Genomic DNA, 26,283 nt, shown 5'->3' with positions numbered 1-26,283 from the left:
GCATATTTTTAGGAAGAAAAGCCCTATAAACATATCCCCTAAACTGTTTCGTTTTCAAAATACAGAGTGTCAAAATTATGAAAAAAATATATAAAAATTTCGAAAAAATTTGGAAAAAATGTTTAAAGATATTTTATTCAAATTTATAGTATTACTTACTTAGAAAACACTGTGTACAATCCGAGTAGAAAAATTTCTGGGAAAAACTTGTCACTGCCCAGAAACTGACCAGTTTTTACTAGCTAGGATTAATTAGACAGTAACTGTTGCACGTTACTTCGCACATGGAATCAGCTGCGGGACCATCACTCTCGGTTGTGATTGGTGGTCGCGGTCAGTCAATCAGCAAGCGAGTCGCTGGATGCGCTTCTCTTATTATTTAGGACTCTAGTTAGAACTAAGTAAAAAATAGTTAGAAAACAGTTTAAAAAACTGGTTATAAATTGATTAAAAACTGATCAGAAAACTGATTGGCCATAAACTGCTCAAAAACCTGTCAAAAATTTGTCAAAAACTGGTCAGAAACTGACTTGTTTTACTGTCCAGTTATTGACAAAGCAAGCGTCGTCCAAATCTGTCAGTTTCTAGTTACTGATTAGAAACTGGTTAAATTTCTACTCGGAAAGCGAATAATGTCAATAATTAACTGAGAAAAATCTCTTACTAGTGGTATTTATGAAGAAGCTATTTACAATATTAATCAATAACAAGTTATTTTTTTATTCGACATCTTGAAACGTCAATCACTAACATCAGAAGCAAGCGCAGAGGATATAACGATAAAAAATTCCGAAAAGGGGAGATAATTTATTCTTTACAGCTCAAATTCGCGAGATTATGCCATATCAATTATTTTTTATCTCTAAGTGATGGGCAAATGGCGAGATTTGCGAGAAATCTGCCGATCCACGCCGTTCCAAAAGCGCGATTCTTGATGCACGTTCCGGCACCCCGGAAGCACCGATTGCGCGCGTCGATGGAGGCGTCGCGACGCGCCGACGTGGTCGCTCTCGCCCGTTTCCTCTCTCTCTCCCTCGCTCTCTTCGCCCGTCGACTTTAGCACGTGGCATCAAAGAGAAGGATATACATCGGGGTAGTCGGTCTTCCCGGCCAAACGGCGACGACCCTTGCTCGTCGTCGTTTCATTCACGCGCGGATTCGAGAGTTCTCTCGCGAAAATCCGAATAATATACCGTCCCGGTTCCGTCTCGTCGATCCAAGCGAACATCGGAGTATATATACCTTGCAACGCGATCAAGTCAATTTCGAACACGGCCGGATTCTATTCCGGTGTGCGGAATCTACATAGTTAAGTTCTTGAAGAGATCAGTATCGCTGCCTTCTGGAGCCTCGATCGCTCAACCGGCACGAGGGACAAGATGAAAGTCAGTTGATTTTACCCCCGGAACGATTTGGAAATGGATACGTCATCGGGTAAGCTCGGAGAATCTCTGTCTTGTTGAAAATTACAGTTTCTTGCCGGCAAATATTTTTTAACTTACCATTAACTTGCTTATACATTAAATTCACGAGAAGGATTAAGTTATACAACATACATGTGAACGAAAATATGGTAGAACAAACTTGATTCTGTAATTGTGTGTAAAAGTAACGATGCGGATTATCTATTCAAAGGAATAATTATAATTAAATTTTGAAAATCGTGGTAAAACGAAAATGCCGCGTCAAGCTTACATCGTTTTGAAAATAAACAAACTTAATTCTGTAATTGTGTAAGTAACGGTATACGAGTTATCTATTCCGATGGAATAATTATAATTAATGTTACTTATTCGGTTCGAAAACGCCACGTCAAGCTTATACCGCTTTGAAAATAAACGAACTTGATTCCGTAACTATGTAAGTAACGGTACGAGTTATCTATTTTCCGATGGAATAATTATAAATAAATTTTTGAAAATCGTAGGAAGACAAAAACGCCGCAGCCGCGTCGCTTGCTTTGAAAATCGCTTTAAAAATAAACGGCTCGTATGAGAAAAGGAGATTTTTATCTGCTGTTTCTGATGTAGGTGCGTCCATTAGCTGGATAGTTTATTTCGTAAAAATCTAATTCAGTGACGCGGTAGAGGCACGGAACATATGTACATTAACGCGTCGTGCACCACTTCCAAGCTCGCATCGGAGACGTATTTTTAGCGAAAGCTTTACGGCGTCGCACGCGGATTAATATACGTTAACGTGAACAATAAATTTCTCCCACAATAGCGCACTCCAGAATGCAAAAAGCCGGCAGAACGGCTCTCGCATCTACTCGCGATAAAAATTATTATGCAATTTAACAGTTTCGACTTTACGAAGCGTGTCGGTCGCTTATTCGCTCGACCGTTCGCGTTTCGACTCGATAAAAATTGTATTCATCGCCGTCACACACGGAGGAAATCCCTTCTGCGGAAACGAAAGCTCCATCGCCATAGACGTCACTCGCTGGACACGATTAATTTCTCAAATCACTTCGGAGCGCCGGAAGTTTTCGGGGGGAAGGGAGGGGGAAGGATGCGAGAGACTCTCGGCGCTGGAACCATCCGCGCGTATCTGCGAGAATAGAAACGAGTTTACGGAGGCAGGCAGACAAAATCGATATACATCGCGTTAATAATGAAGCAGCAAGGTCTATAACCTTCCGCAAGTGGAGTCGGAATCGACCTTTCTCGCGGGGGATATAAAGACCCCCCCCCTCTCTCTCTCTCTCTCTCTCTCTCTCTCTCTTTCTCTTTCTCTCCCTCTCGCTCTCTTTATGCATGGCATTTCCGCGGACGCAACTGGCCGCGGCCGCAACCACAGGACTTCTGTCTACGCAAGTGCGCAACTTCTTTCTTTTTTTCTCTCATCTCTTGCGTGGCGCGGCAGCTCTATACACTCCGGCGCGGCGCAGCGTGCGAAAGTTCTAATCCCTTGCTGCGATTCGCGTGACAACTCATCCGACTTCGGTCGTAAGTGTCACGAATCGAGATAAATGTCGGATCGCACGGGCGTAACGCGTTTTTGCGACTTTTTACGACGAATATACGGGGGTGGATTAGTGTATCGCGATAATTACGCGACGAGTATTAATTGCGATTTAATTACAGGATCTCTCAAAGTTCTCGACTGATCTCGTTACGCTCCGCATACCGAATGTTATTACGTGTTTTACGCAGTTTGTCGAAACAACAAGCGATTTGCGTTTTTCATTAAACTGCTCGAAAACGCGTTTCTATTCACCGGCTAATGTAAGGTTCTCCTGCTTCGCGTATTCATGCAACTCGGTTGGAACAATATCCGACACTTATTTCCACCAATACGATGTTTACAATTCAAATCGAATTCCAGTTCTCCACACTCTCTCTCGAGCATTTTTCATCGAGCGATAAAGTGCAGCGTAGCCGTTGCCGAAATTATTGCATATCAAGATACGCAGTAGTCGATGAGAAGAAAAATACGAACTTGTGTCAGAGAATTCCGCATTCTTTGTAATACGCTTTTTTTCATTATAATTTCTAATTTTTCTCGTATTTTCGTTTACTCAGTCACCTTGACGTCATCTTAATTACTTCAGGATCTCGTTAGTCCTCTCTCTTTGACGTATTGTGAAACATAACACGCGAAACTCAAGTTTCGATGGAAATGCATTTTCCGCCGCTTATTTTGCTGGTTCATCGAAAAGCAGAGTTGAGATTACGACCCATTAAATTACCATGCTTGATTAGTAACGCCTCGTTAGGCAACCTCGGTAACAATTTTAACTGAAGAAGAGTACTAGGAAGAAGATATATTATACAGGAAGATATTATACACGAAACATCTTATACTCTCTACAAGTTGTCTGTTAACAATGATCTCGTAATCGTCTGCGGAGACGTACAACTGGCATACGTATAGGACGATCGAAAAAAATATTGTAGAGACTAAAATTACAATCGTAATTAAATGCTGGGCAGCCTAATGCAATTACATAAAACTACGTCGCTGAATGATTCAATTTCGAGCGAGAAATGCGCCCTCTATCTCCGTTGCACGAGCCATAATCACGCCAAATACTCCAAAATGAAAGGGATTTAATTAGCCTGAAAAGCGGTGCCGCATGCCTTCACGGTGTTCCAGCTCAGGGAGGCTAACGCGGTCTAGTTGAGCGGATATAGAGGAAAGGTTTACGAACGAGGAGGAAAGGGCATACGACGCCACTTGACTGGCATGCAGGTCTAGACTTGGCTAGACTCTCAGGCATCCTCGCTTGATAAAGGAACGATGCTAAGCGTAAGCGCGCCGTTGTGTGCCAAGACCCGTAAGAAAAATCTCATCGTCTATATCGAACAGACGGACGTTTTTCCCCTCTGCAGCTCTGCCGCCGGAAGTGATCGCTCCGTCGCGTTGCGCGCTCCGAGTCGTTATAGCGGAGAACGCGATCAGTTCTTTTTTTTTACACGGGAATCGCTTCCCGGTTAGACAGAAAAATTTCGATTTGTATGCAAAAATGCGATCCCGTGATCCCCGTCACCCGACTCTCCCTTTCACCCCTCTCACTTCTCTTTGTATTTCACTTTACGACGCGATATTTTGTATAATACCTTGTGCTGGCTCGTTTGTAAACAGTAGCCCGAGGATACAATATCCATTTGTTGTTGGAACCTACTAAAAGGGCATATTCTTTCGCTGTCTCAGTCAGACGCTTTCAAGGAGCGTCGTTGATTGTCCTCGCTTCGCAGAATGCGAAGCGAAATAATGCAGGTCTTACGATATTCCTTTCCTTCCCGGAAACGCGCGGAAAATTTTGCTTTTATACTTACATATATGTATAAAAGCGCATTGCGCTCTCTCTCTCTCTCTCTCTCTCTCTCTCTCTCTCTCTCTCTCTCTCTCTCTCTCTCTCTCTCTCTCTCTCTCTCTCTCTCTCTCTCTCTCTCTCTCTCTCTCTCTCTCTCTGTCCTTCCCTCCCTCCCTCCCTCCCTCCCTCCCCCTCTCTCTCCCGCCTCTCTCTCCCCCCTCTCCCTCCCTCTCCTCCCTCTCTCACTACATCCTGAATCCGCGCCACTCTCGCAAGCATCGCGCCGGCAAAAGTTGTTAGCGACGGAGCTTTGTCGTGTTGACTTTTTTCCGCGCGCGACTTTCTGTTACGCTCAAAGTATCTTAACCGATATAAATTCCTCCTTTGATCGTCGCAGTCGTTGGCAAAATGGACATCCCACGAATAAAACTTTGCATCGCGCTAAACGCGATTAAGTGTCATCCTCAGATTTATACAATTTATTGCAAGCGATCCTCTCGGAGTTAGATAATCGGAAGATACGCATCGCAAAGGTTCACTCGCATCCCGCCGCGTCCTTATATATATCCTCTCAATCGTTGCAGTCGCAACGTGATGCGCGAGCAACCGGTTCGAATTTAACACCTTCAGATTTGTTTTCCTTACGGCTCGGGTAGTATATTAAAGAAGAGTTGCAGATGTACCGGATCGCCGAGGTGCTCGAACAGTCAGTTGTGGCAATAACTCTGCAGTCGTTGGCAGATGCGAGAGGCAGGGTGCCACTTAATCAATATTAGTAAATGGATCGTTAGGTACCGTGACATTCTCCTTCTATTTCCGAGATGCAGAATAATGTAGATTTTAGAATAATAATTATAATTGGTCTATCACGATATTAACATGCGGATAAGATCTTATCCGTCGCTTAATATACTTAGAAATGATTGAAATATTAACGGTAGGGAAAGATTGCGTGTCAAGGCATCGTCGAGCTTCTCTGCTTCCTGGGCCAAGGTCTCCTCGTGTATTTTTCCCGGATGACCGGCGTTTTCGAGAAGCAGTTTCTCCTCTGCGTATTTCGCAAGAGCATATGTGAGAGTTTCTTCCACAAACACTCGCGTTGCGGGTTCGACAAATAACTCGCGCGCTGACTCACGTCACGGTCGGATCCCCGAGCTTTAAACTGAATTTACCCGTCCAAAATTTCATTTCACGATCCAAACCGCAAAGATCCAATTGAGATGTGTATGTCATAACGAACTTTCAGTTGCAGTATCACGGAATGCGTTATTTTAAGATAGGACAGTCCAGGATGAAACACACATTTAGTAACTCCGTCGTGAATTATTCGAAGATCGGCCGTTCGCGATTTCTCTTTTTTACGCGTTAATCACTTGTGTACATACTTAATCGGCATTTAAAGGTTTCGTAAAGCAGGCCGAAGACATTATTTAGTACTTACATCAGTTGGTATTTAATCTTTTGTTGCATAAATTTTTCTATTAAACATATTTTGTTGAATTTTAGTATATGGGGGTTTCTGAAATTGCTAATTGTAAATCTAGAATCGAAATTTAATAAATCAAAATAACGGATTCAATATGGCAGTCAAATTGAAAAAAAAAATAACGGCTTATTTACATATAAATTTTATATGTAAGGGTTTTTTCAGTTTCTGATTTTAGAAATACAAAATGAGGGATTTAATATCGAGAATATTTTTGTTCCTTTTTAACGAAAAAGTCTCACTCTTTTCAAAAATTTCAAATATAAATATATCGCAAGTATAAGTCAATTATTAAAAGTAATTTATCAAAATTCTTACAAGAGAATCTTACAAAGTGTCAAATTCCGATTTTAATAAAATTTTATTAAAAGTGATAGATAAATTTAATAATTATATTAAACATTTGTCTTCACGCATTTAACATTCGTCTGTATAATGTATTAAACGAAATCCTGAAGAAACGTTCCGAGACAATCTCGCGCCGTTATTATCAGGTCGATGCGTGCCACGAAGAAATCGTGGCGATACGTCGATGCACCTTGGAGGAAGCGTGCCAAGGGCATCGGTGCGGTCGGTGCACGTGGGAAATGCTTTCCGGAGTCGCGTATCGTCCGGCCGTTTCCACTGGAATCCCTTCGATCTTCTGAATTGTTTCCTACATGGAATTCCTTCTTTCCCCGACCAATTGGAAACTTGAGTGAAGTCCATTGAGTGCGACCGCTCGGGACAAACGACGTAAAAGGGTCGAAAAGGGCACGAAGGCGACGTATCCTTTACGGCTGATGACTTGACGAAACTAGGACATGCCGTGGAATCGATATGTCAGTTGTCCCGTCCAGTTTCAATTCGGTATTCCGGATCAATACCGTCGGTTAGGTTGCGCAAACCGAAGCTCATCGTCATTTAAATAGACAGAATGAGAAAGTGCGAGAGGAGGAGAGGAAAGATGCAAAGGATTCCTTAAAAAAATCAGAGATTATGAATTACTAGAGAATCCAATCTTCGTGAATCACTAGAAAATCGCTTCTTGTATATCTTAAAACGCAACTGTCCCTTATCTGATTGTGAGACTTTCGCCCGACAAAGATCGATACGAGGAATGTTTCATAACAAAGTGCGTCGACAGGACTTTAATTTTGTCTTGGCAGTATACGTCATGTTGGAAAATTACAAAGTGAAATTACGAAGGAACGAGAGACGATTAAATTTCGATTTAATTTCGCTAATTTCAAATGCACTTTGTGAGTGAATTGGTCAATGAATTGGTTGCTCAAAGTTAAATTGCCATTGCTAAGTCTATATATATGTATAAAGACCGTCTGCTGCCACTAGAAACCGGCAAAAGTCATCGATATTGTCTGTCTTACTTGGTTCAAAATGAAAGTATTTCGGGCGGACAGAAAGTACCGCCTAAATCTTAACGAATTTAATTCAATTTAACTTAATTTCCTATGACCGCATCATCATAATCCTTCTTAGGTAAACACTTTTTTATTCTTCTTTCCGTTACTTACGCGTAATAGTACATGCGTTATAAAGCTGTGCAAAAGTTTAAATATTATAGTATGCGTCAATTTAATATATATCAGGACAAACACAATTATTGCAAATAGATGGAAACTGAAAATTGGAATTTCGAGAAGGCCCCCCTAATCCCTCGAGCACCTGCGTAGCGGGAATCCGCGGCACCTGTGCAAACGGGTGGTAACGTTTTCGACTATAATACGAAATACGAGACGGAAACGGATATGCGGAGCATTACGCGAGCGGTACCTACTTTGTAATTGCGATATTTCTCCGACCCTTGCAAGGCACGAATGCCGCATTCACGTAGAACGAAATATACATTATCGATCGTCTGATAATCCGTCCGGCAACCCGAATACCATTAGGATGTTCGTGGATTGACACGAACACGTGGCAATTTTTTTTTATTATTCAACGAAACATCTGATTTATTCACGGAGAGAGAACCCCCATCAAATGACGAGCCAATATACGTAGCTGTCCGTATAATTCACGAGCGCGATCGCAACCTAATGATTACTAGAGACATATCCTGCAATTACAATAACGAAATGATGATCGAAACGCATGAAGAAAATCATGTGAGGACGCAACATTCGTAGAAAATAGCTCTCTCTCATATCTATTTCTACCAATATAAAATTAACTTTAAACTCACTTTACTTTTTATCTTTTTCTAATGGTTAGAATTAGAAAAAGATGAAAAGTGAGTTAAACTGAGATTAAAGTTAATCTACATTGACAGAAATGGACATCAGTCGTGAAAAATAAGAACGTCGTTTCGTAATCGTCAGCCTGAATATTTGATTTTCCAACCTCCTTCTTATTTTTCGTATAAAGTTTCAACGCGATTGACTGCGAGAAAAAATTTCGTGGGGTTTTACAAATGCAAAAAAAATGGAAATGCGAGTGAAATCCTTGAAATTTCATATGTTATTAAACTTTTGTGTTTTATTAGAACGCAGCCAGAGTTTGATGTCACGATGTCACTCGGTAAGAGGAGAATTCATGCGTTATTCCTCGGGTATCCCTCTGTATCTCGTTCATTTTATTCGCCACATTTCTATTCCCCTCGCTTGCTCGAGCACCGTGGCGTGGCTCATCCACGATATCAGCTAGGAGCATTCGCTATTATTGCATAACATTACAAAAAACCAGACGGCGTTACGGGCAACAGTGGGTAGACGCGAAATCGCTTTTGCAACGAAAATATGATAAAAACTTGAGACGGATCCCTTCGCAAGAAGGCGCGGAATCTCGGGATGACATTTCTGTCCTTTCCCCCTTTTTCATTTCTCTCCCGTTACTCCCCGGGGACTCGTCTCAAGGAAATTCTTCAACCGATCATCCATCTCGCCTTTAACTGCCTCTGACATATCGTAAATTTTAATGATATTTCTTTCAGCGATATATGGGCTATAAATATACTATTAAATCCTTTTTTTCGAAAACGAGACCTTATTCAAGAAAAATATATTCTATTATTTTGACTTAATTATTTTGAGCAGTATTATCTTAATCCCCTTCCCGATTAGGCCATGTATTTCGGCCTATTCCGTATTTGTGTATATGTCGCACAGATTTCGTGTAATTTTTTTTTTTTTTTTTTTTTTAATTCCTAGAGAATCCACATGTACAAAAAAGTCCGGGATATTATAGAATGAATAAAAATTACAGTCTTACTAGTGACCTTGCAAAATCCTAGATTCTATCAGTAAAATTGTGAGTTGAAATTTTTATTAATTTATAATATATATTTCTAAATATATAAATATAATTATATAAAGGAGGCATTTTAGAAATTTTGGGGAGCACGCAGGGATTGTTGGATTCATTTTTCTTCATTCAGTATCACTTTGAATCCGAGAAAAAAAGCCAAAAAAATCATAATAGGGTAACTGGGGGGGAATATTTCAGTGTGAAGAATATGCCACTCGTTATGTTTAACAAAAAGCTACGGGTAAAAACGCTCTTATAAATATTATGAAATTGTTCATAGTTCTATTATATCTGATGTTTTGCTTTCTGTTCATTTCTTGGAGTATTATAGTTTTTATGAGGTACGTACATTTGACTACGTGCTTTTTTTAGAACTTTCTTAATGCGTTATGTAAGTTATTCTTCAAGCGTTACACTATTTTTAACTCGATTAGCTTGTCGTTTTATTAGTATTATTGGTTAGGATGAAAGTATTCAGTACGTCGCTGGTTCTGCAACAATCCCTGCGTGCTCCCTAAAATGCCTAAAATGCATACCGTCCTTTATATTTCTAATTTTTATTTATTCCACAATATCCCGGTTTTTTGTGGATTCCCTAAGAATTTTGAAAAAGAACGAATTACATGAAATCTCTGCGACATATACATGTTAGAACATGGAGCTTAGAAGTTCCTCTCCGTTTTAAAGGCACGCCCGTTAAACACATTCTAAATTGTTCTATTTAAACGCAAAAACATTTTGAACGGAGAATATTTCACGGCGATTAGATGATTCGCGAATCCGAGACTACCAACGTAAATCAGATATCGCAAATTTTTAATTTCACGGATGCTTGACAGAATCAAGCAGCGTATAACTCGCTTCTCCCTCGGATGAGTCCGCACATGGGATACGATATATCGCGACGTTTACTCGCTCCGATACGAATTAAGAGCTGCGAACGTTTCTGTCGACGCACGTAGAACCACGGTAGAACTTGTTAAAATAGACACGCGAACGAGACGAGGCTTTCCCCGTCCGGGGGAGGGAGCGCTCGCGGTCGCCATCCGTCTCCGTCGCAGTCTCGTTAAGGGTCGGTCGATCCGTCATTTTCAGATCGATCCAGCTGATAAAAAGAGCAGAGATTAGAGGGACGGCAGAAAACGCGAGAGGGAGAGGGTGTGCAAAACCGGGTGTGAGACAAACGCGTAATTTGTCTCCGGGGCTATCCCCGTTGCCGCTGGATCTCCGTTCAATTTTCTCATTATCACGCTCCAAAGGGGAGAATCCGGCGAGTGCGACAGCGAGCACGTCTCGCGTCTGCTAAAGATCTCGCCGACATCTAATAGCCTGAAATATAATAAATTGCATCGCAGTTACATCACAGAATATTAAAGGGACACTGGCAGATAATGATTGTCCGCTACAGATTAGAACGCACTGGTTGCAAAGAGCGTTATGCAACGAAAAACATTACTTTCTTTTCGCTAAATTACGCTCAATCGCGTGACGGAAGTATCCTCCTAATCGGTTTCTGTAGACGATACGAAGGCGAGCGATTAATTAACGCGCGGGGAACAATGCCCACAAGCGCCCATCAAACGAGCCGCCGTTTACCTAATCGCGTGTAAAATGCAGATTCCGCAAACTATACAGCTGTCAATTAAAGCAGCGTTAACGCCGTCGTTCGGTGAAATCACGACGGTTGAAATCGATTATCGACAGCCTCTTCGTCTCGCGGACAAAAAGGTATTTCAATATCCTGATGTCTCCCGTTCAATACCCATCGGCTTTCGGCTTCGTAATAATGACAAAATTTCCCTATCGCTATTTGCGGGATCTGACGCGTCGAATTAACTTCTTATCGCAGCCAAGCCATTCAGCAGCTTGCTAAGTGTCAGTAAAATTAAGATCACAGCCGATTAGGCTTTAAGGTTTACGCTATATTTTGCGAGAATTAATTGCGCTTCATAAAGTCAAAGGCACGAAAGTGTGCTCGCATTAGCATTTTGAAGAATTCGAGCCAATGGCGAGACGAGGAACAGATCGAAAACAGCGAGTCAATACACGTGTACATACAAAGACAATAAAACTATAATGAATTGGATTTCGTAGCGTTTGCAAACTGTGCTACGACTGCTCTTAAAAGCTAACGCCAATTTTTACGAGCAAACAAATGCGGGAAATTCTCGAACGATATAAAAGAAAAAGAAGAAACCGAACAAACCATCAGACTATTATCCTCGCCACTTTACAAACTGGCACTAGATCAGAAAGTTTTCTGAGTCGTAATGATCATTTTTAACAGGACGAAAGTTGTCCGAGTATCCGGACGATACTTCTACCTGCAATCTCTGAATTTATAACACATTATATCAATATCTTCGATTCGTTACTGAAACGAGGACCTCAAGTGTCATGCCGTCGATAGAGCGAAAATAACGACACAATTCCAATTTATGGTAACGAATCGGAGGATATCCATATTCAAGATAAGCATCTCTTGTACGCAATAATTAGAAATGATCACGCATTTCTCTCTCTCAAAAAATTTCTGGCATTTACGATCGTTCAGTTTAACATTCAGGCTCCTCCTCGTTGGCGAAGATATGGCAAAATGGCGAGCAAATCTTGTGGAAATTTCAAACAGTTTTAGCATTCATAATCCTCTGTGCGATCGTCCATCACGCCGAGAAGGTAGTAAAGGGATGATCGTGATAACGGTCTTCGTAGCGATTTAGTTTTTCAAGCTCATCTCGATGCAACATAAGCTTAAACCCACCCCCTTTAAAATTTTAATCTGGCTTAAAGGCGAGCTTAATGAGGCATTACGCACAAAATTTGATATGTAAGACCTCGTAATACGTGGTGATACTAACCGCAAATGGCGGCTTCGGCTCGAGATTTCAGCTCTTCCAGATCATAATCCCTTTATCTCTTATCAAACTCCGGACGGAATTTCTATAATTTTGAAATAATCCCTCGACATGGCGAGGTGAGCGAGCGGCCGCGCGCTTCGCGAACATAATGGTCCCACATTGACTCGGGATCTTCCTCGGTTATCCAAGCAAATCAGTGCGCTCGTTTGCACTGTTGAGCATTATCTGGACACGTACGCTTGCGAGCACGTGCGTACTCGAAACCGATAAGTGTGTGCGATAAGACGCGCCGCGCCGGCCGCAGACGAAGAGACACCAATCTTCATAACCCTCCTCTCCGTGTCCTTCCTGCAAGGGCGTCTATTTTTACGAGGACCCACTCTACGTCCGCGTCCTCCTGTCTGATCAGCCGGGTTCTAAGGTGATTTCAGAAACTACTTACTCCGTCGGAAGTAAAGGCGATTTCCTGTCGCCGTTTCCGGCGGGCGATTCCAGAGATTTCTATTTTAAATTCAAATCTCGTCAATCTTTTGGATTGCTCCGGCGACCTGCGAAAACCTTTGCGGTCAACCTTTAACCGGGTTTTTCCATGCGAATCTGACACTCTTTTCGTCAATTGATCGCCTGATCATCCGAGTTTTCTGGAATATTACTCTCGTTTTTCCCTCGCGATATCGTTTACCACCGAATTATCCTAAAGGGTCCATCGCCGCATTTAAAGCCCTCGACTGAGGAAACGAGAGGGTTTCTCTCTTTCTCTCTTTCTCTCTCAAGCAAAGTGCGTGGCCTTCTTTCAAGGACAAACGTACGCTCCGTTCCATATATCGGTCGTGTTTCGCGGACGTAAATGTCGGACAACCGCAATTCCAATCTTTGCCAATCTTGAAGCTGAAATTACAATTCCTTTGAGAAACAGAAAAAAATCTCATCCTTCCATAGAAACCAGCTATCACCTTCAAGGTTTCGATCGCTTTAATCTTTAATCTAAAGAGATTTCTTTTTCCTCGTCGAGTTTTTCTTCCTGCCGCACTTTCTTCACCGAATTCCATGCGCTTTTGAAGGTCGATTGTCGATCAAGCGTTTTCGCGTCCAAGGACTCGTTTTATTATTTACGGAACACCTGTGGGGCCAGCAGGGCCAATGGAGCCTCTTGTTATTAGGCGCAGACAAGAGGGACGTTCGCGCAGCTGCTCGGCAAACGATATTAATTAAAATCCATTAACGAAGCCGGCTGACGCTAACTGACGCACGATATATTACGATGTCACTCGCGGCCGAGATATATGCCGAAACCGAAGAAGGTATAGCGCGATCCCGTCCTCTAATTTACCCCGTAGGACATGAAAGAGGCGAGAAATTAGTTCCGAGTGGCGGCTTATCGCTCTCTCTCTCTCTCTTTCTCTCTCTCTCTCTCTCCCTCCCTCTCCATCTCCCTCTCCCTCTCCCTCTCCCTCTCCCTCTCTCTCTCTCTCTTTCTCTCTCTCTCTCTCTCCCTCCCTCTCCATCTCCCTCTCCCTCTCCCTCTCCCTCTCCCTCTCTCTCTCTCTCTTTCAGCGCACGCTTCTTCCGTGACAAACTTGAATTTGCGAAGGCATAGTACGTGATAGACCGTATAGTGGCTCATCCGTAAAAGGGGTACCGTGTCCACAGGATATTTACCCCAAGTTTCACGTGCTCCTCATTATCGTTCTTGGTCCGGCTATTTCCCGATCCGCTATCTTGGGGACACGATAAGGACAATGAAGAATCGACCTCGCTAAAATAATCATCGCACAGGGTGAACGAGAGCGCCCCCTTCGTGTTCGACGAACTCTGCTCTTGCGATTATTTCAGTTATTCGACATGAAATAATAATGCAGCGAGATTTATATCCGAATAAGCATTTCACGGCGTTTCCGTGCCGTATAAAAAATAAAATATTAAACAACATCAGATGTGAGTATCATTTACAGGGTCAATTTATATATATATAAATATGTACTTATTTTATCATTATCAGGTCAAATTGACATAACTTTTATGATAACACATGTCCGTCCACTGTGGTTTATTGGTGCGCGCCCTTCGGTATCTTAATCTCCATCTTTTCGCTATCACGCTTCTCGCGGAACGTAAAATGGAACAAAATGAAGGACGCACACACAACTACGTCACAAAGTACTCCACTTCAGTGAAGTAATAGTTTGCCACAAAGGTCGGAAGGAAAAGCACTTCCACAGGAGAAAAGAGGCACAAGGAGGCATAGATATATAGAAGATCGATTGACAAACGGTGAACGCCTATTTGCAGTAGAATAATACTGGCAGTCACGGAGGAATATATTATCCTTTATTTCCTCCTCGCTACCGCACTCGTATTTTGTAACCTGTTTGACTATTATCGGGATTTATTTTTGCTTCCACGCTTTAAGAGATTCCCACGTAATCGAAATCGCATGATACGTAATACAGAAGCTAACGCCCACATATCTTTAAATATTTGTTAGGAACAATTTATTCCCGAACGCGAATAAGGGATGACGGTAGAATCGTGAGTCATATGTGCATCACGAAAGTCCTGTGGCCTTATAGCCGTATAGTGAAAAAGTTGCGTATGTGCGCGGGTAAAAGGGGTCACCGCTTCTTTTTCAAGTCATACCAATATAGCGCACCGAGTAAATTGCTCTCGCGAACAGCCACCGTCGGTGAACACAGGAAGATATGACCACTCTGGACAAAATTAAATATAAAGCAACAGTTGTCGCTGGATACGAAATAGAAAGTTTACAGCTTCATACAGAAACAGAAATATCATACGCTGCTATGCCAGAAACAAATAAAAATAAGTTTAGATACCTCGAGAAAATCTCTACTAAAATAATAAATGTATATAAAAATCTTTTTACATAGAAACTTTCCACTTTATTTCGTCCCGCATGCATTCGCTTAAAAAAATAATCGACGCATCCCGCGCTGAAGATAATTAATACCGCCCGTATAATCATAGCTCCTTCCTTTTAACAAGTTCAACTTAAATTTGATCTAAAGAGCGATAAACTATAATTTCCTGTTATCGTCACCGCTGAATTAACAAAACTGGTAAGGTGTAAAAAAAACGGCTAATTGTTCTCCTCCTGGAGAATTCTGCTCGCGCGGCGAAACCGCACGTTTTACATTCGTCTAAAATTCTAAGATAGCAAAATTCTCCTATTTTCGAGAATTCGAAAGAGACTCGGTCGATTTTGGAGTAACGAGCTTACAAATTAGGAGAAAGGTATTTGGCCATATTTTGTCATCTTTAGCACTCACACACTGAGAAAATTTTTTTTTATATTTGCTACTATATTTGCATAGTAAAATAATTATATAGTAGGGGTTACTAATATATATATATATATATATATATATATATATATATATATTTTTATTATTATTATTATTATTGCTATAATATTAGTAAATATAACCTTACAATAGTTGGAGTTATCACAATTTCACTACAATTTTCAGTTGTCCCCACTATATAATTTGTAGTTGTCCCCAATGGGAGCAACTACAAATTATAGTAGGGACAACTGAAAATTCCCCCATTGGGGACAACTACAAATTATAGTAAAATTGTAAACTTCTTAAACCAACAAAAACTATTTATAGAGAATGATAATTTAGATCACTATTTTTTTCATGATGTCCAAATATTAATGCAAATATATAACTGTATATGGCCTTTATATTTTTCAGTGAGAACCGCCATAATGACATTGCAAAAGAGAATCCGGAGACCCAACGAAGTCGACAAATTCACTTGAACTGGATTTTTCTCTTCGCCTAAGAAGAAATCCCGAACAAAAGGAAAAAAATAAAGCATACGGGAGGAAGAAGAGGAATGGGCCCTTGGGCCTTTGGCATATTTCTCATCCTCGTATCAACTCTGGGTCTTCTCCTGAATGGCTACGTTCTCTTTGTCGTTCTCGGTCTTAATAAACAGGTGAATAACACAACGACTAGATATCTATAACAACTACAAAATACTGTTTCTCCTACCTCTTTCTATTTCTCTACTATCATATGTTTTCTGATCGTGTCTTTGACGCTCTCTCCGTAAATCAGTTCATAGTTTACAATCAAATGCGACATGTTCTAAATATTTTCAAAAAAATCTGTCGCAAATTCACGATTTATTTGAGCAATTATCTCAATCACTCACATCAAAGACTTCGACAGACCGCTTTTTCGAATGTAATAAAGCGCAAACTTTCCTGACATTTCTTTTTTTTTCGATTAAAGAGTTCGTGATGTTAACAGATATCCATTAAAAGCGTATCTGGGTTGTTTACTACGAGTTGCAAAAAGAGAAAGAGAAGAAAGATAAACTCTTCGAAAAATACGTATACACGCATAGTATGCTCGATTATTTACTCAAATTTATTTATCAGGATAAAGATGCAAATTATGATCTCGTTTTACAACAAACGGTAGCACGGATTTACTTATTTCTCTCTACTCGTTTCAAACTTTCCGAGATACCGTCGAATACTCTCTTTCGCGCGCATAAAAGAGAGAGAGAGAGAGAGAGAGAGAGAGAGAGAGAGAGAGACAGAGACAGAGAGAGAGAGAGAGAGAGAGGGGGGAGAGGAAGGCAGAGAGAACAAAACTCTTAAATAATTCAGAATTTTAAATAGTAAAGCCGAGGTATGCAATCCCTTGCAGACTTGTTAAAAGTTTAAATTACAAAATTCCGCCGAGTATTGAGACTCGTGCCGCGGAAAGTCATGATAACGCAGAGCCGAATTGGGCGAATCAACAAATCACATAATGCCCGCAGACGCAGCAGCAGCAGACGTCGAATACTTTACTGCTGATCCACTTGGGCGCCGTGGAAGCAGCGGTGTGCCTGATACTGCTCATTTTCGCAACCGGTCCGTGGCCGGTCGCAGGTACGTGGTGCGTCCTTCACGGATTTCTACTGGCGTTGTTACACCCGGTTGCTCTGTGGACCGTCACCGGATTAAACTGCGACAGGTGAGTCTCATACTGTCTTCTTAGGCTACTGCGTTCGCTTTGGACGCTTCTGTGCTAAAAGAGCATTATTTTATCTTTATTGCTCATTAAATGTTAAGGCTCCTGGGTACTCGTCGCGGCCATGTTAGAATGTGACGTCAGAAGCGAGAAATGACACGTTGAAAAATCTTGCATGGTATTTTTAAGTAAAAAGATATTTTTTTTAAATAACACTACAGATCACTTCAGCCGAGAAATACTCCGAGTTGCATCCCTTTTCCCTTGACAGTTATTAAACATCCGTAAAACGAATGTGATACGATGCAGGCTTATGCGCAGGCGCATGACTAGGTTTCGTATTACATTCATTTTACGGCTGTTTATTAACTGTCAAGGGAAAGGGATAGACTTAATTTAATTAAAACTCGGAGTATTTTCGAAGTGTGCTAAAGTGATTTGTAATGTTATTTTAAGCAAATATTTTTTTATTTGAAAATAATATGCAAGAATTCTCGACGTGTCAATTAATTCTCAATATTTCTCGCTTCTGACGTCACATCTCACGAGATGTCGGAAAAAAGCCCAGAAGCCTTAAAGAAAAATAGAATGATACTTTCAGCACGAAAGAGTCTAAAGTGAACGCAGTTCTAATATCGTTATTTAATATTCGGATACGAAGATGTATTGAGCACGATTTGAAGACTTCTGGACGAATGAAGATCAGTATCGGTTTTCCGTTTAATTCATTGCTCACAGCGAAGCGTACAACACAGCTGTCTATGTAATAAATGGTAATTGATACATCAGGACTTGTAAATGCATGAGATGCATGCAAAGAATGTCTGTTAATCATTATACTCCGGTCAATCGCGCGTAATATCACGTTTTATACAATGCGGATTTGAAATACTTGCACTTTCAAACGTGATGTTTCCGATCGAAATACTTAAGCATCACAATTATTCTCGTGATACCACTTAGGTATTGGTAATTACTCCTAAAGAATTTTTTTATATTATTGAAAATATAGACAACATGCACACATTTCCAATTACGGTGCGTCCAATATAAAATACTATTAAACAGAATTGCCGAGGAAAGGAAGAACGTCATTGTTGCTTGAGTAAACTGAGAAGAATAAAGAGTCTGAGAGACTCGAAGGAGTTCCTCCTACGGAAAATCTTTCGATAAAAATCTTGATATATGGCGAGTAATATGAACGAGGCATCGGTTTCATCCGATACAAAAGACAACGAGATATCCAATGTAGGATGTCAAATAAGAATTTCACAGGCTCAAACAGTATCACCGTAGCTGTCAGATGATATGATACGCTCGTTCGATACAGTCTGTATTTCAGAATCGACTAGTCGTTCCGTTTCTACTTGTTGCTTATCCTCTCGCCGCAAACTTGTATTAACTGTCACGCGATTTTTGAAATACACGGCGAATCTAGATTGCGTCGAATAATTTTACCCGATAATTTTATTTGATGTAAATATTGTACTCGAGTACATCGTTTGAGAGAGCGGTTTTTGAAAATTCTGTTGAGATTTCGTATTCTTCCTTCTGTACGCGAATCTCCGTGAATTTCATCGCATTGCGCGAAACCTTTTAAGAAAATAGTGAAAATACGGAAGACATACCCGAGAATGTAGAAAACTTCTTTCCTTCTTCTTCTTCACAAAAGGCACTGCCAGGCCCTGTGGATCGATCAACCACAGAATATTTTATTCAGCGATTTAAAGAGATTTAACTTCCTCGAGGATCACATCCAGATTTCCTCGGCCCGGAAACCGTTGCATTTTCGTCAGTTTTTTTCATCCAGCGCTGACGTGATACACATCTCGCATGTATCGCTGAACATATCATTTAACCCGATTAAGTGACAAGCCGGGACTAATGAGTCCGTTCGTGGAATCGTTAGAGTTAAACGCTCGGCCGTAGGTGAAACTCATCCCGCGCCAGCATATTAAATTGTGTCTCGCAGATTTCCATCAACCATGCCTCGCTATTACTCTGTGCAGGTATTACGCGATCGCCGCACCGCTGCACTACGCCGCCTTGGTCTCTCCGCGCCGCGTGATCGTCGGGTTGGCTGCCTCTTGGACGGGCGCTCTACTCCTGTGTTTGCCGCCATTCTCGGGCCTGGTGCCACCTTATAAGTTTGTATATACGTGTTACCATTAATGTACCATTAACCACTACACCAATACCGATGAATCGATCGTCGCATTCCGTAACTTTGCTCGCACGTTCTACAACATTGCCTCGCAATTGCTGCATTTCCTCGCACAATGAACGAGATTCGATTTACTCTGTGTTCTGTCTCTTTGTCAAAGTAAGTTGTTTCGCGTTGCATAAAGGCACGCGATCTGCGAGACAATTTCCGCGCTAGCTGCTCGCAACGCGCGCCTGAAAGAATTCTCATTCCGAGCAAAGCTTTTGTCAGCGGCGAGTTAGTTAAGTTAAACAGAACAAATTGTAACAATACGACTGCGAACTGTTTCAATGAACCCTTGTCTTGTTTTATTTACTTTCAATCGTGCGCTTGATACGAACGCAAGCAAAAATCGCCGCGTGTCACGACGAGATCACGCTCATTAAATTGATTCTTTCTTTTTCTCTCTTTTCCAATATCCTATCTATATCGATCAGGTATAGCCCAGGGTTGGGTTGCTGCGCCCCGGATTTCGGGAACGGATTCGCCGCGGCGCTCTACGGTGCCGTTTACGCCATCCTGGGCCTGGGACTGCCGGCCGTTCTCGTGACGGTCTGCAATTTACGCGTGCTGGGTATAGCGCGGTACCATCGGCACCGTATCGCCAGCGCGATCTACGAGGTCACTCTAAGCGCCCAGGTGACCATCACCCATCAGCGAAATCCATTTTTCGTGCCAACTGTCACCGCACCCTCCGCCGGCGGGCCGCCGCGTTTTCACAGTGCCGCCAGCACGGTTCGTACAGACGTTTTTGTAGAATTTACAAAATCGCAACACTAAACACGGCAAACTGACCAACTCTTTCAGGACGGGTGACCCCTATAAGGACCAGACCTTATATTTCAGAAACTATTAATCTGATTTTGGTAAATATTTAAGTATTAAGGAATTAATAAACAGCTACACGAGTCAGGCGCGGTACGTGGTGCGCAATTAAAGAAATTAATAGTTACAGAAGTGTTACGTCCTGTTGACTCCACGATTTCTTTCTTTCGTGAAATCAATCATTTCATCACACGAAATAGACGGAAACCATAAAATAGCGGTTATCAATTGACGAAGCGAATGCACTCCAACTGTCATCGCTCATTAAAGAGTAAAATGACGAAACCTTCCAGAAGATTCGAACCTAATAAAATAGGCAAATTATAGACTTGTTTGTCGCATTCCATGAAATTCCATGAAATAAAGCACGAAATTTCAATTATCTCGAAATTTCGTGGCATAGGTCGCAATAAATTAAAAACGCCATAAGGATTTAGATCTAGGTGATACCTTTCGGGTCATGCACGGGCGAATTGATCTTACGCTTTTCCGCGGATTTGACCTAAGACCCACGCCTCGCGGCGATTGATAAAGTTAAGCTTCTGGAAGGGACTGTCAAAGGTGATAACGTGCTCGCCATCAATGAATAATTGCTAATTAGAAATTGCTCATAGGCAATGACGATTTTTGGGAAAACTCGCCAGGGGATAAGCGGAAAATCGAAACCTACGTCGCGATTGGAAGAGAACTCCACCAATTAGATTAAAAAGTAATCCCGCCTCTTTAATTTTGTATAAAAATTGCGACTTCGCGCACTTGCGACTTGGAGTCACTTCTGATCCAGCTCGAAACAGTCTACCTTTAAAGCCGTATTTATCAATCAATTCATCAGTCAGCCGTATTTCTCACTTAAACTAAAAGAACAGATTTCTGTTGCGTCGCGACTTAAGAATCGCGAGTCAATTCTGTGCGCGCTAAGTGCCACGAATCACCCCTCACTACCTCTCTAAATCGCACAAGGTCCGATCCTCGGTAATAGGGATATTATATCCTTGACTGAAAACAGGACCGCGAACGCACGAAACTCTCAGTAGGCGTAATATTATAACGTCCCTTCTGGACGTTGACCCACGACTGGAGTTTTTCCGAAAAGTGCATTCGACTCGAGGCACGCGCCCTTCTAGCGTGAACCCGAAATAACATAAGATTTCGTTAAGTCTTCCCATACCCCCTCCCTTGGATGGCCTTTCGCTATCCTTCAAACATTCGTAAATTCCGGGGTTCTGACGTAACAGAACCCCGATAGCACCAATATCCTATAAATATTCATATAACGTCCATAGACATTCTGGACATAATATGAACATCCATATAGGATATTGTGTGCTGTCTGGGAAGTAACGAATTACATTGTATATAATATACATATACATATATTCTAACTTATAATAAACTGCGCGCCGATTATTTGTCGGTCTTGAAACACAGCTATCGTTGGAACATTAATACGCTTCCCTCCCCGGAATTAAATCAACGCAATTTAATTATTTTAAAAAACTGTAAAGAATTTATTGCGAAAAATATTACCAGGATTCGAACCTGGGACCTCCCTCATTCCGTCAAGGGCGTCGTACCAAACCGACTATACCGAGGCATGTTATGTTGGTAATATTTATTGCAATAACCGGTTAATAATAGTTAAAAACGCATGTTTCAGCCTGCGTATAGCTGACCGCGCCTGACTCGTATAGCTGTTTATTAATTTGTTGACATTTTTACGAGTCTAATGACATATTTCAAATTGGTCAACTGTAAGTGCTTCCTATTTAAAAATTATTATAGCCTCAACATTTTCGCATAAGAAGTTTTGTCTTAAAATGTTCTACAGAATCTATTAGTAAAACAATATCTAGTTATTTTGGGACACCCTGTATATAAGCATCCTATTTAAATAATTTAACTTATTTTTTTATGCGAAAAAATAATAATTAAATAATAATTTAATTTATGCAAAAAATATTATCTCAGCCAGGGTCACATTTTTTTAAGTGGACTTAAAATTTTTAATAATGCAATTTACGTGAAACTCACTTTATATAGGTTAATTCTTTTAACGAGCCGAGGTTAAAATCGAAGACCTCAAAAACCCGAACAAAAACCTATATAAAGTAAGTTTCATATAAATTACATTATTTAAAAATTTAAGCACGCCATATTGATTTCGTGGTGCAAAGGCACCACGATCGCCAGAATAGAAAAACCATTTTGCCATTAATTCATGTCATTAACTCGAATATACATATAACAAGTTAAACGTATTCCGTTCTGAATAGATCTGTTATTTCGATTTTTGTAATTTTAAGGTTATATTCGAATTTAACAAACTCAAAAATTTATATAAAGTGAGTTTCACTTGCGTCACTATTTGAATATTAATTAGGTCCGCCTTATTGGATGTTAAAAGTTTAGAATTGTGAGACCAGAATCGTAAAGACCTCGGTAAACTTTAAGAAAACTATAATTTTGATATTTTATTCTCGTTAGAAAGCCCCTGTCTTGACAGGATTAAAAAAATCACGCTCTATTTTAGCGTACCAAAACGTCTTCACGATTCCGCGGTCAAAAACCAATTCTTCCTTAAAAATAATATAAGCAACTTAGCTTTTGTCGAGTCACTTAATTTAAGCTAATCAGGCTAATAAAAAGCACCCGTAGTTAAAGACTAATTTGTAATTTAATTTTCTTCCCCGGAGTTAGCAAGTCAAATCGATAGACGCCACGCTGGGAGGCATTGGCGAAGTGCATACATACTGAAACTTCCTCTCGCTCGCAGCGTCTCGTGATTATATGGACCACCGTTTAATTTCTATTCGAGGACCCGTTCCAGCAACTTTCGAATATAATTAGTTGAACTTTGATATATTAGCAGCCGTCCGCGCGTTTATCGCTAAATGGAGATAAATAGCCTCGCGCTGCGATCATATCAAACGGCCGCTGTCGATTCTCGTATCAGTTTCGCAAACGAAACTTTTCAGGTGATGCAACTGGTCGGCTCTCTGTATCTGCTCTACTTTCCGTATTGCGGACTCATCCTCTGGGAAGCTTGCGACGCCGGTAATCAGCACCGTCTTCTCGCGCATCCTAAGCTCGCCTCTTTAGCATCGCTCCTCCTCGCGTGCTCGCCACCCATCAACGGCTTGCTCTACGGCTTGAAATCGCAGACCCTGCGACGATCCGTGCAGAACTACTGGCGGAAAAAGGCAACCAAGTCGGAATTGCAGCAGGTAGGTACGAAACGCGAGAAAAGTGAATGCTCGTGAAAAGACGCTCGAGCGCCGAGCGAAGGACAATACTAATTTTCGCAGTTTACGGTTATTATTGCTATGTCCAATTACGTTCGTATATGGTAGCGTATGGGAGCAACTGTGTAAATCGTGTTCCAGGAGATACAGGCGAGAACGCCGAGCGTCGCGGGCTCGAGAAGACCTTCCGGCAGCGGAAACGCTTCCTTCTTCCCATTTCCGCCTCTACAACGGAGGCTCAGCGAGGCGTTATTGGCCCTCGGCTCGTGCAGGACCGGGGGTAGTTTCGAAAGCAATAATCTGGGGTTTCAGCGTGGCAGATTGCAACCCGCCGCCTCGTGTAATACTCTCAGAGTGCCGACCGCTGAATCAGGTACGCGATCCTTGCCCGCTGATATTATTTTATCGAGATACAACCCGTGCTTCCGTCATATATTCAAATAGTTCTTAACTCGTCATAATTCGCAACTCGCAACTGAGAACCGACAATTCCCTTACACTTTAACGCGAATATATCTTTATGAAAAAGAAAAAAAGATCTGTAGTAAAATGAATCGAAAAATCCTTGACGGATAAACTCTTTGATCCTTAATGGATAAACGTTCCGACACTGATATGAGCGTCATGTCCTTTCATCATGGCGCGCGAAGGTGAGCCGAGCAAATTGGTGAGAGCGAGCGCGAGTGCCGCCAGTCTGATGGGTCCCCATTATCGGAGCGACTTTATCGGGGCGGATTCGGGCGCGGAATGCTCCATAGCTATGTGCGAGACCCCGAGGAGAAGCCCGAAGATCCTCATAACGCGCGCGTACAGCGAGGACAGCCAAGACGGAGGCAGCCCCCTTCTGAGAAAACCCCTCAATTCCAATACTAATCCACCGCCGTGCGAAAGTACGTCGCATGCTAACATTTGTAGATAGTGTTTGCTTCAATCGCATTTGCAATTCTAAAATAAAATCGCGACTTATAAAAATTATCACGCCTCTTGTTCCAGTTTCTCCGACGCGGATATTTTTTCTTTTTTTTCCCTTCCTTCGAAAATCTCGCAGTCTTGCATAATATTATTCTCTCTATAAGCAAGAAGAAATCAAGTAAGTTTTTAACGTAACGTCGCTGAACATGTTCGCCATTAGTTTCATATGGAGATTTGCAAATGAATGGATCGTCCAAGTAACTGAGTTACTTCTAACTGGATTAGCGTCTGACCTTATTTAAGAGAGCTCTCATTTTATCGCGCGTGCATAGAACGCCGATGGCGACACTGCAGCACTGGAAGTGAAAGCAGCACAGGAAGCAGCGACGCGAGCGTATGGACCACCGGTGTGACACCAAAGTACGGCAAGAGTAACGCGAAGAACTCGGACGGCTGGTCGTCACATACGCGCCACGTACGTAGCAAAAATCTAGAAGAAGGCGCCCTGTCAACCGCGATCAGGCCGAACAATAACAGCGAGAGCAGCGATACCACGGACACGACTACAGCCACGACAACAACTACTACGCTGCTTAAATCTCTCGCCATGGTAAGTGATAAAGTAAATTCAAAATTTTATACAGTTGCACAATTATCTTAAATAATTATATATATATATATATAAATATTAAAAATAATTTATATATATTTTTTGACTCAACACACAAAGTCAAATAGTCTTTTAATGATTATCGACACGTAACGACAGTTTTACTGGCGATCGTAATGAAAGAGTCAAATAATCATCTTTTTATATATAATCTCTTCAGTATATAATTCAATTCACAATTCAATTCTACTTTAAACACAATTAATTACTTGAATGTAGGAGACTGGCGAACAGAATGAAAAAGAGAAGGAGAGGGTGAATGGTAACATGAAGAAAAGAGAGTTCAGCGAGAGCGAGAGCAGTTGGAGTAGCGTCGAAGAAATCGAAACCAAGGCAGAGAGGAACGACGAAGACGACAATCTTGAGAGATTGAAGGAGGGTCCACAAACGAGACCACCGAGGCAAAAGTTGAAAAGCAGCAATCGCGAACCCAAAGTTTCCGCGGAGGATCATGAAGAAGCTGCGCAGCTGAGGCCACTTCTAACTCCCTCCTCTTAAGCCTACCCTCTTAAATGTATTTTCCTTTGAATAATCCGTTCGTGTATGCGTGTGGTGTGCGCGTGTATGTGAATATACATGTGTGCGTGTGTGTTGCGAACAAAATAAAGTTTCACCGCGTGTATTTAAGCGACACTGATACATATGGCGTTCACAGGAAGTTTCTAAATAAATGAACATCCAATCGCGTGACACGTTTATTTCGTGAATTTACAAGAATAAAGTTAGCCGGTGAATAGTTGCAGTAAAGAGTTACTTTTATAACTTGCATTTACAATATTCGTGTTTGCGACACGAGAGAGAGCGAGGAGGAGGTATTCGATAAATAATTTGTCCAAAAATGTACGTTTCGCAGGCTGATCTCTTACGTGTCTTAACGCACTGTAAAAAGTTTGAAGAAAATATGGATTTGTTCTTTGCAGATCTTTACATTCGACATTAATATATATATACATCGACATATCCTGAAATTATATTTTTGTACTTTCACTCTGCGACGTTATGTGACGCGACAATGACGTGAGACCATCTTTTGCAACAAAAACCGAAGAACTGATTAATACACCGTTGGCAAACTCGTTTTC

At 41.4% G+C, this 26,283-nt stretch overlaps 2 protein-coding genes across 7 annotated transcripts in view; one reads left to right on the top strand and one right to left on the bottom strand.

Annotated features, from left to right (window-relative positions):
* LOC143903105 (phytanoyl-CoA dioxygenase, peroxisomal-like) overlaps positions 1-26,283 on the bottom strand; it is a 57,616-nt gene that overhangs the window by 3,834 nt on the left and 27,499 nt on the right. The window lies entirely within an intron of this gene.
* Positions 165-26,203, top strand: LOC143903101 (uncharacterized). Of its 2 annotated transcripts, XM_077416495.1 has the most exons (10): positions 165-1,434; positions 16,072-16,318; positions 17,156-17,352; positions 19,359-19,496; positions 19,990-20,287; positions 23,353-23,601; positions 23,761-23,992; positions 24,270-24,509; positions 24,864-25,141; positions 25,421-26,203. In XM_077416495.1, the coding sequence occupies exons 2-10, from the start codon at positions 16,217-16,219 to the stop codon at positions 25,697-25,699; spliced, it is 2,013 nt and encodes a 670-aa protein (XP_077272621.1). In that variant the 5' UTR covers positions 165-1,434; positions 16,072-16,216; the 3' UTR covers positions 25,700-26,203. The 2 variants fall into 2 exon arrangements, with proteins under 2 accessions (XP_077272621.1, XP_077272623.1); XM_077416497.1 differs by lacking the exon at positions 24,270-24,509.

This window comes from Temnothorax americanus, unplaced genomic scaffold, assembly GCF_048541705.1.
Source record: "Temnothorax americanus isolate GAGA-0224 unplaced genomic scaffold, ASM4854170v1 Scaffold43, whole genome shotgun sequence".
Lineage (NCBI taxonomy): Eukaryota > Metazoa > Arthropoda > Insecta > Hymenoptera > Formicidae > Temnothorax > Temnothorax americanus.
The sequence above is the reverse complement of the archived record's forward strand: the minus strand, read 5'-3'. Positions and strand labels throughout refer to the sequence as shown.

What these genes read in the sequence shown, in the direction of transcription:
- LOC143903101 (XM_077416495.1), top strand. Translation starts at nt 16,217, where the DNA reads ATGGGCCCTTGGGCCTTTGGCATATTTCTCATCCTCGTATCAACTCTG. An exon ending in ACCGGATTAAACTGCGACAG is followed by an intron (nt 17,353 to 19,358) that starts GTGAGTCTCATA and finishes TACTCTGTGCAG; the next exon opens with GTATTACGCGATCGCCGCAC. An exon ending in TGCTTAAATCTCTCGCCATG is followed by an intron (nt 25,142 to 25,420) that starts GTAAGTGATAAA and finishes ACTTGAATGTAG; the next exon opens with GAGACTGGCGAACAGAATGA.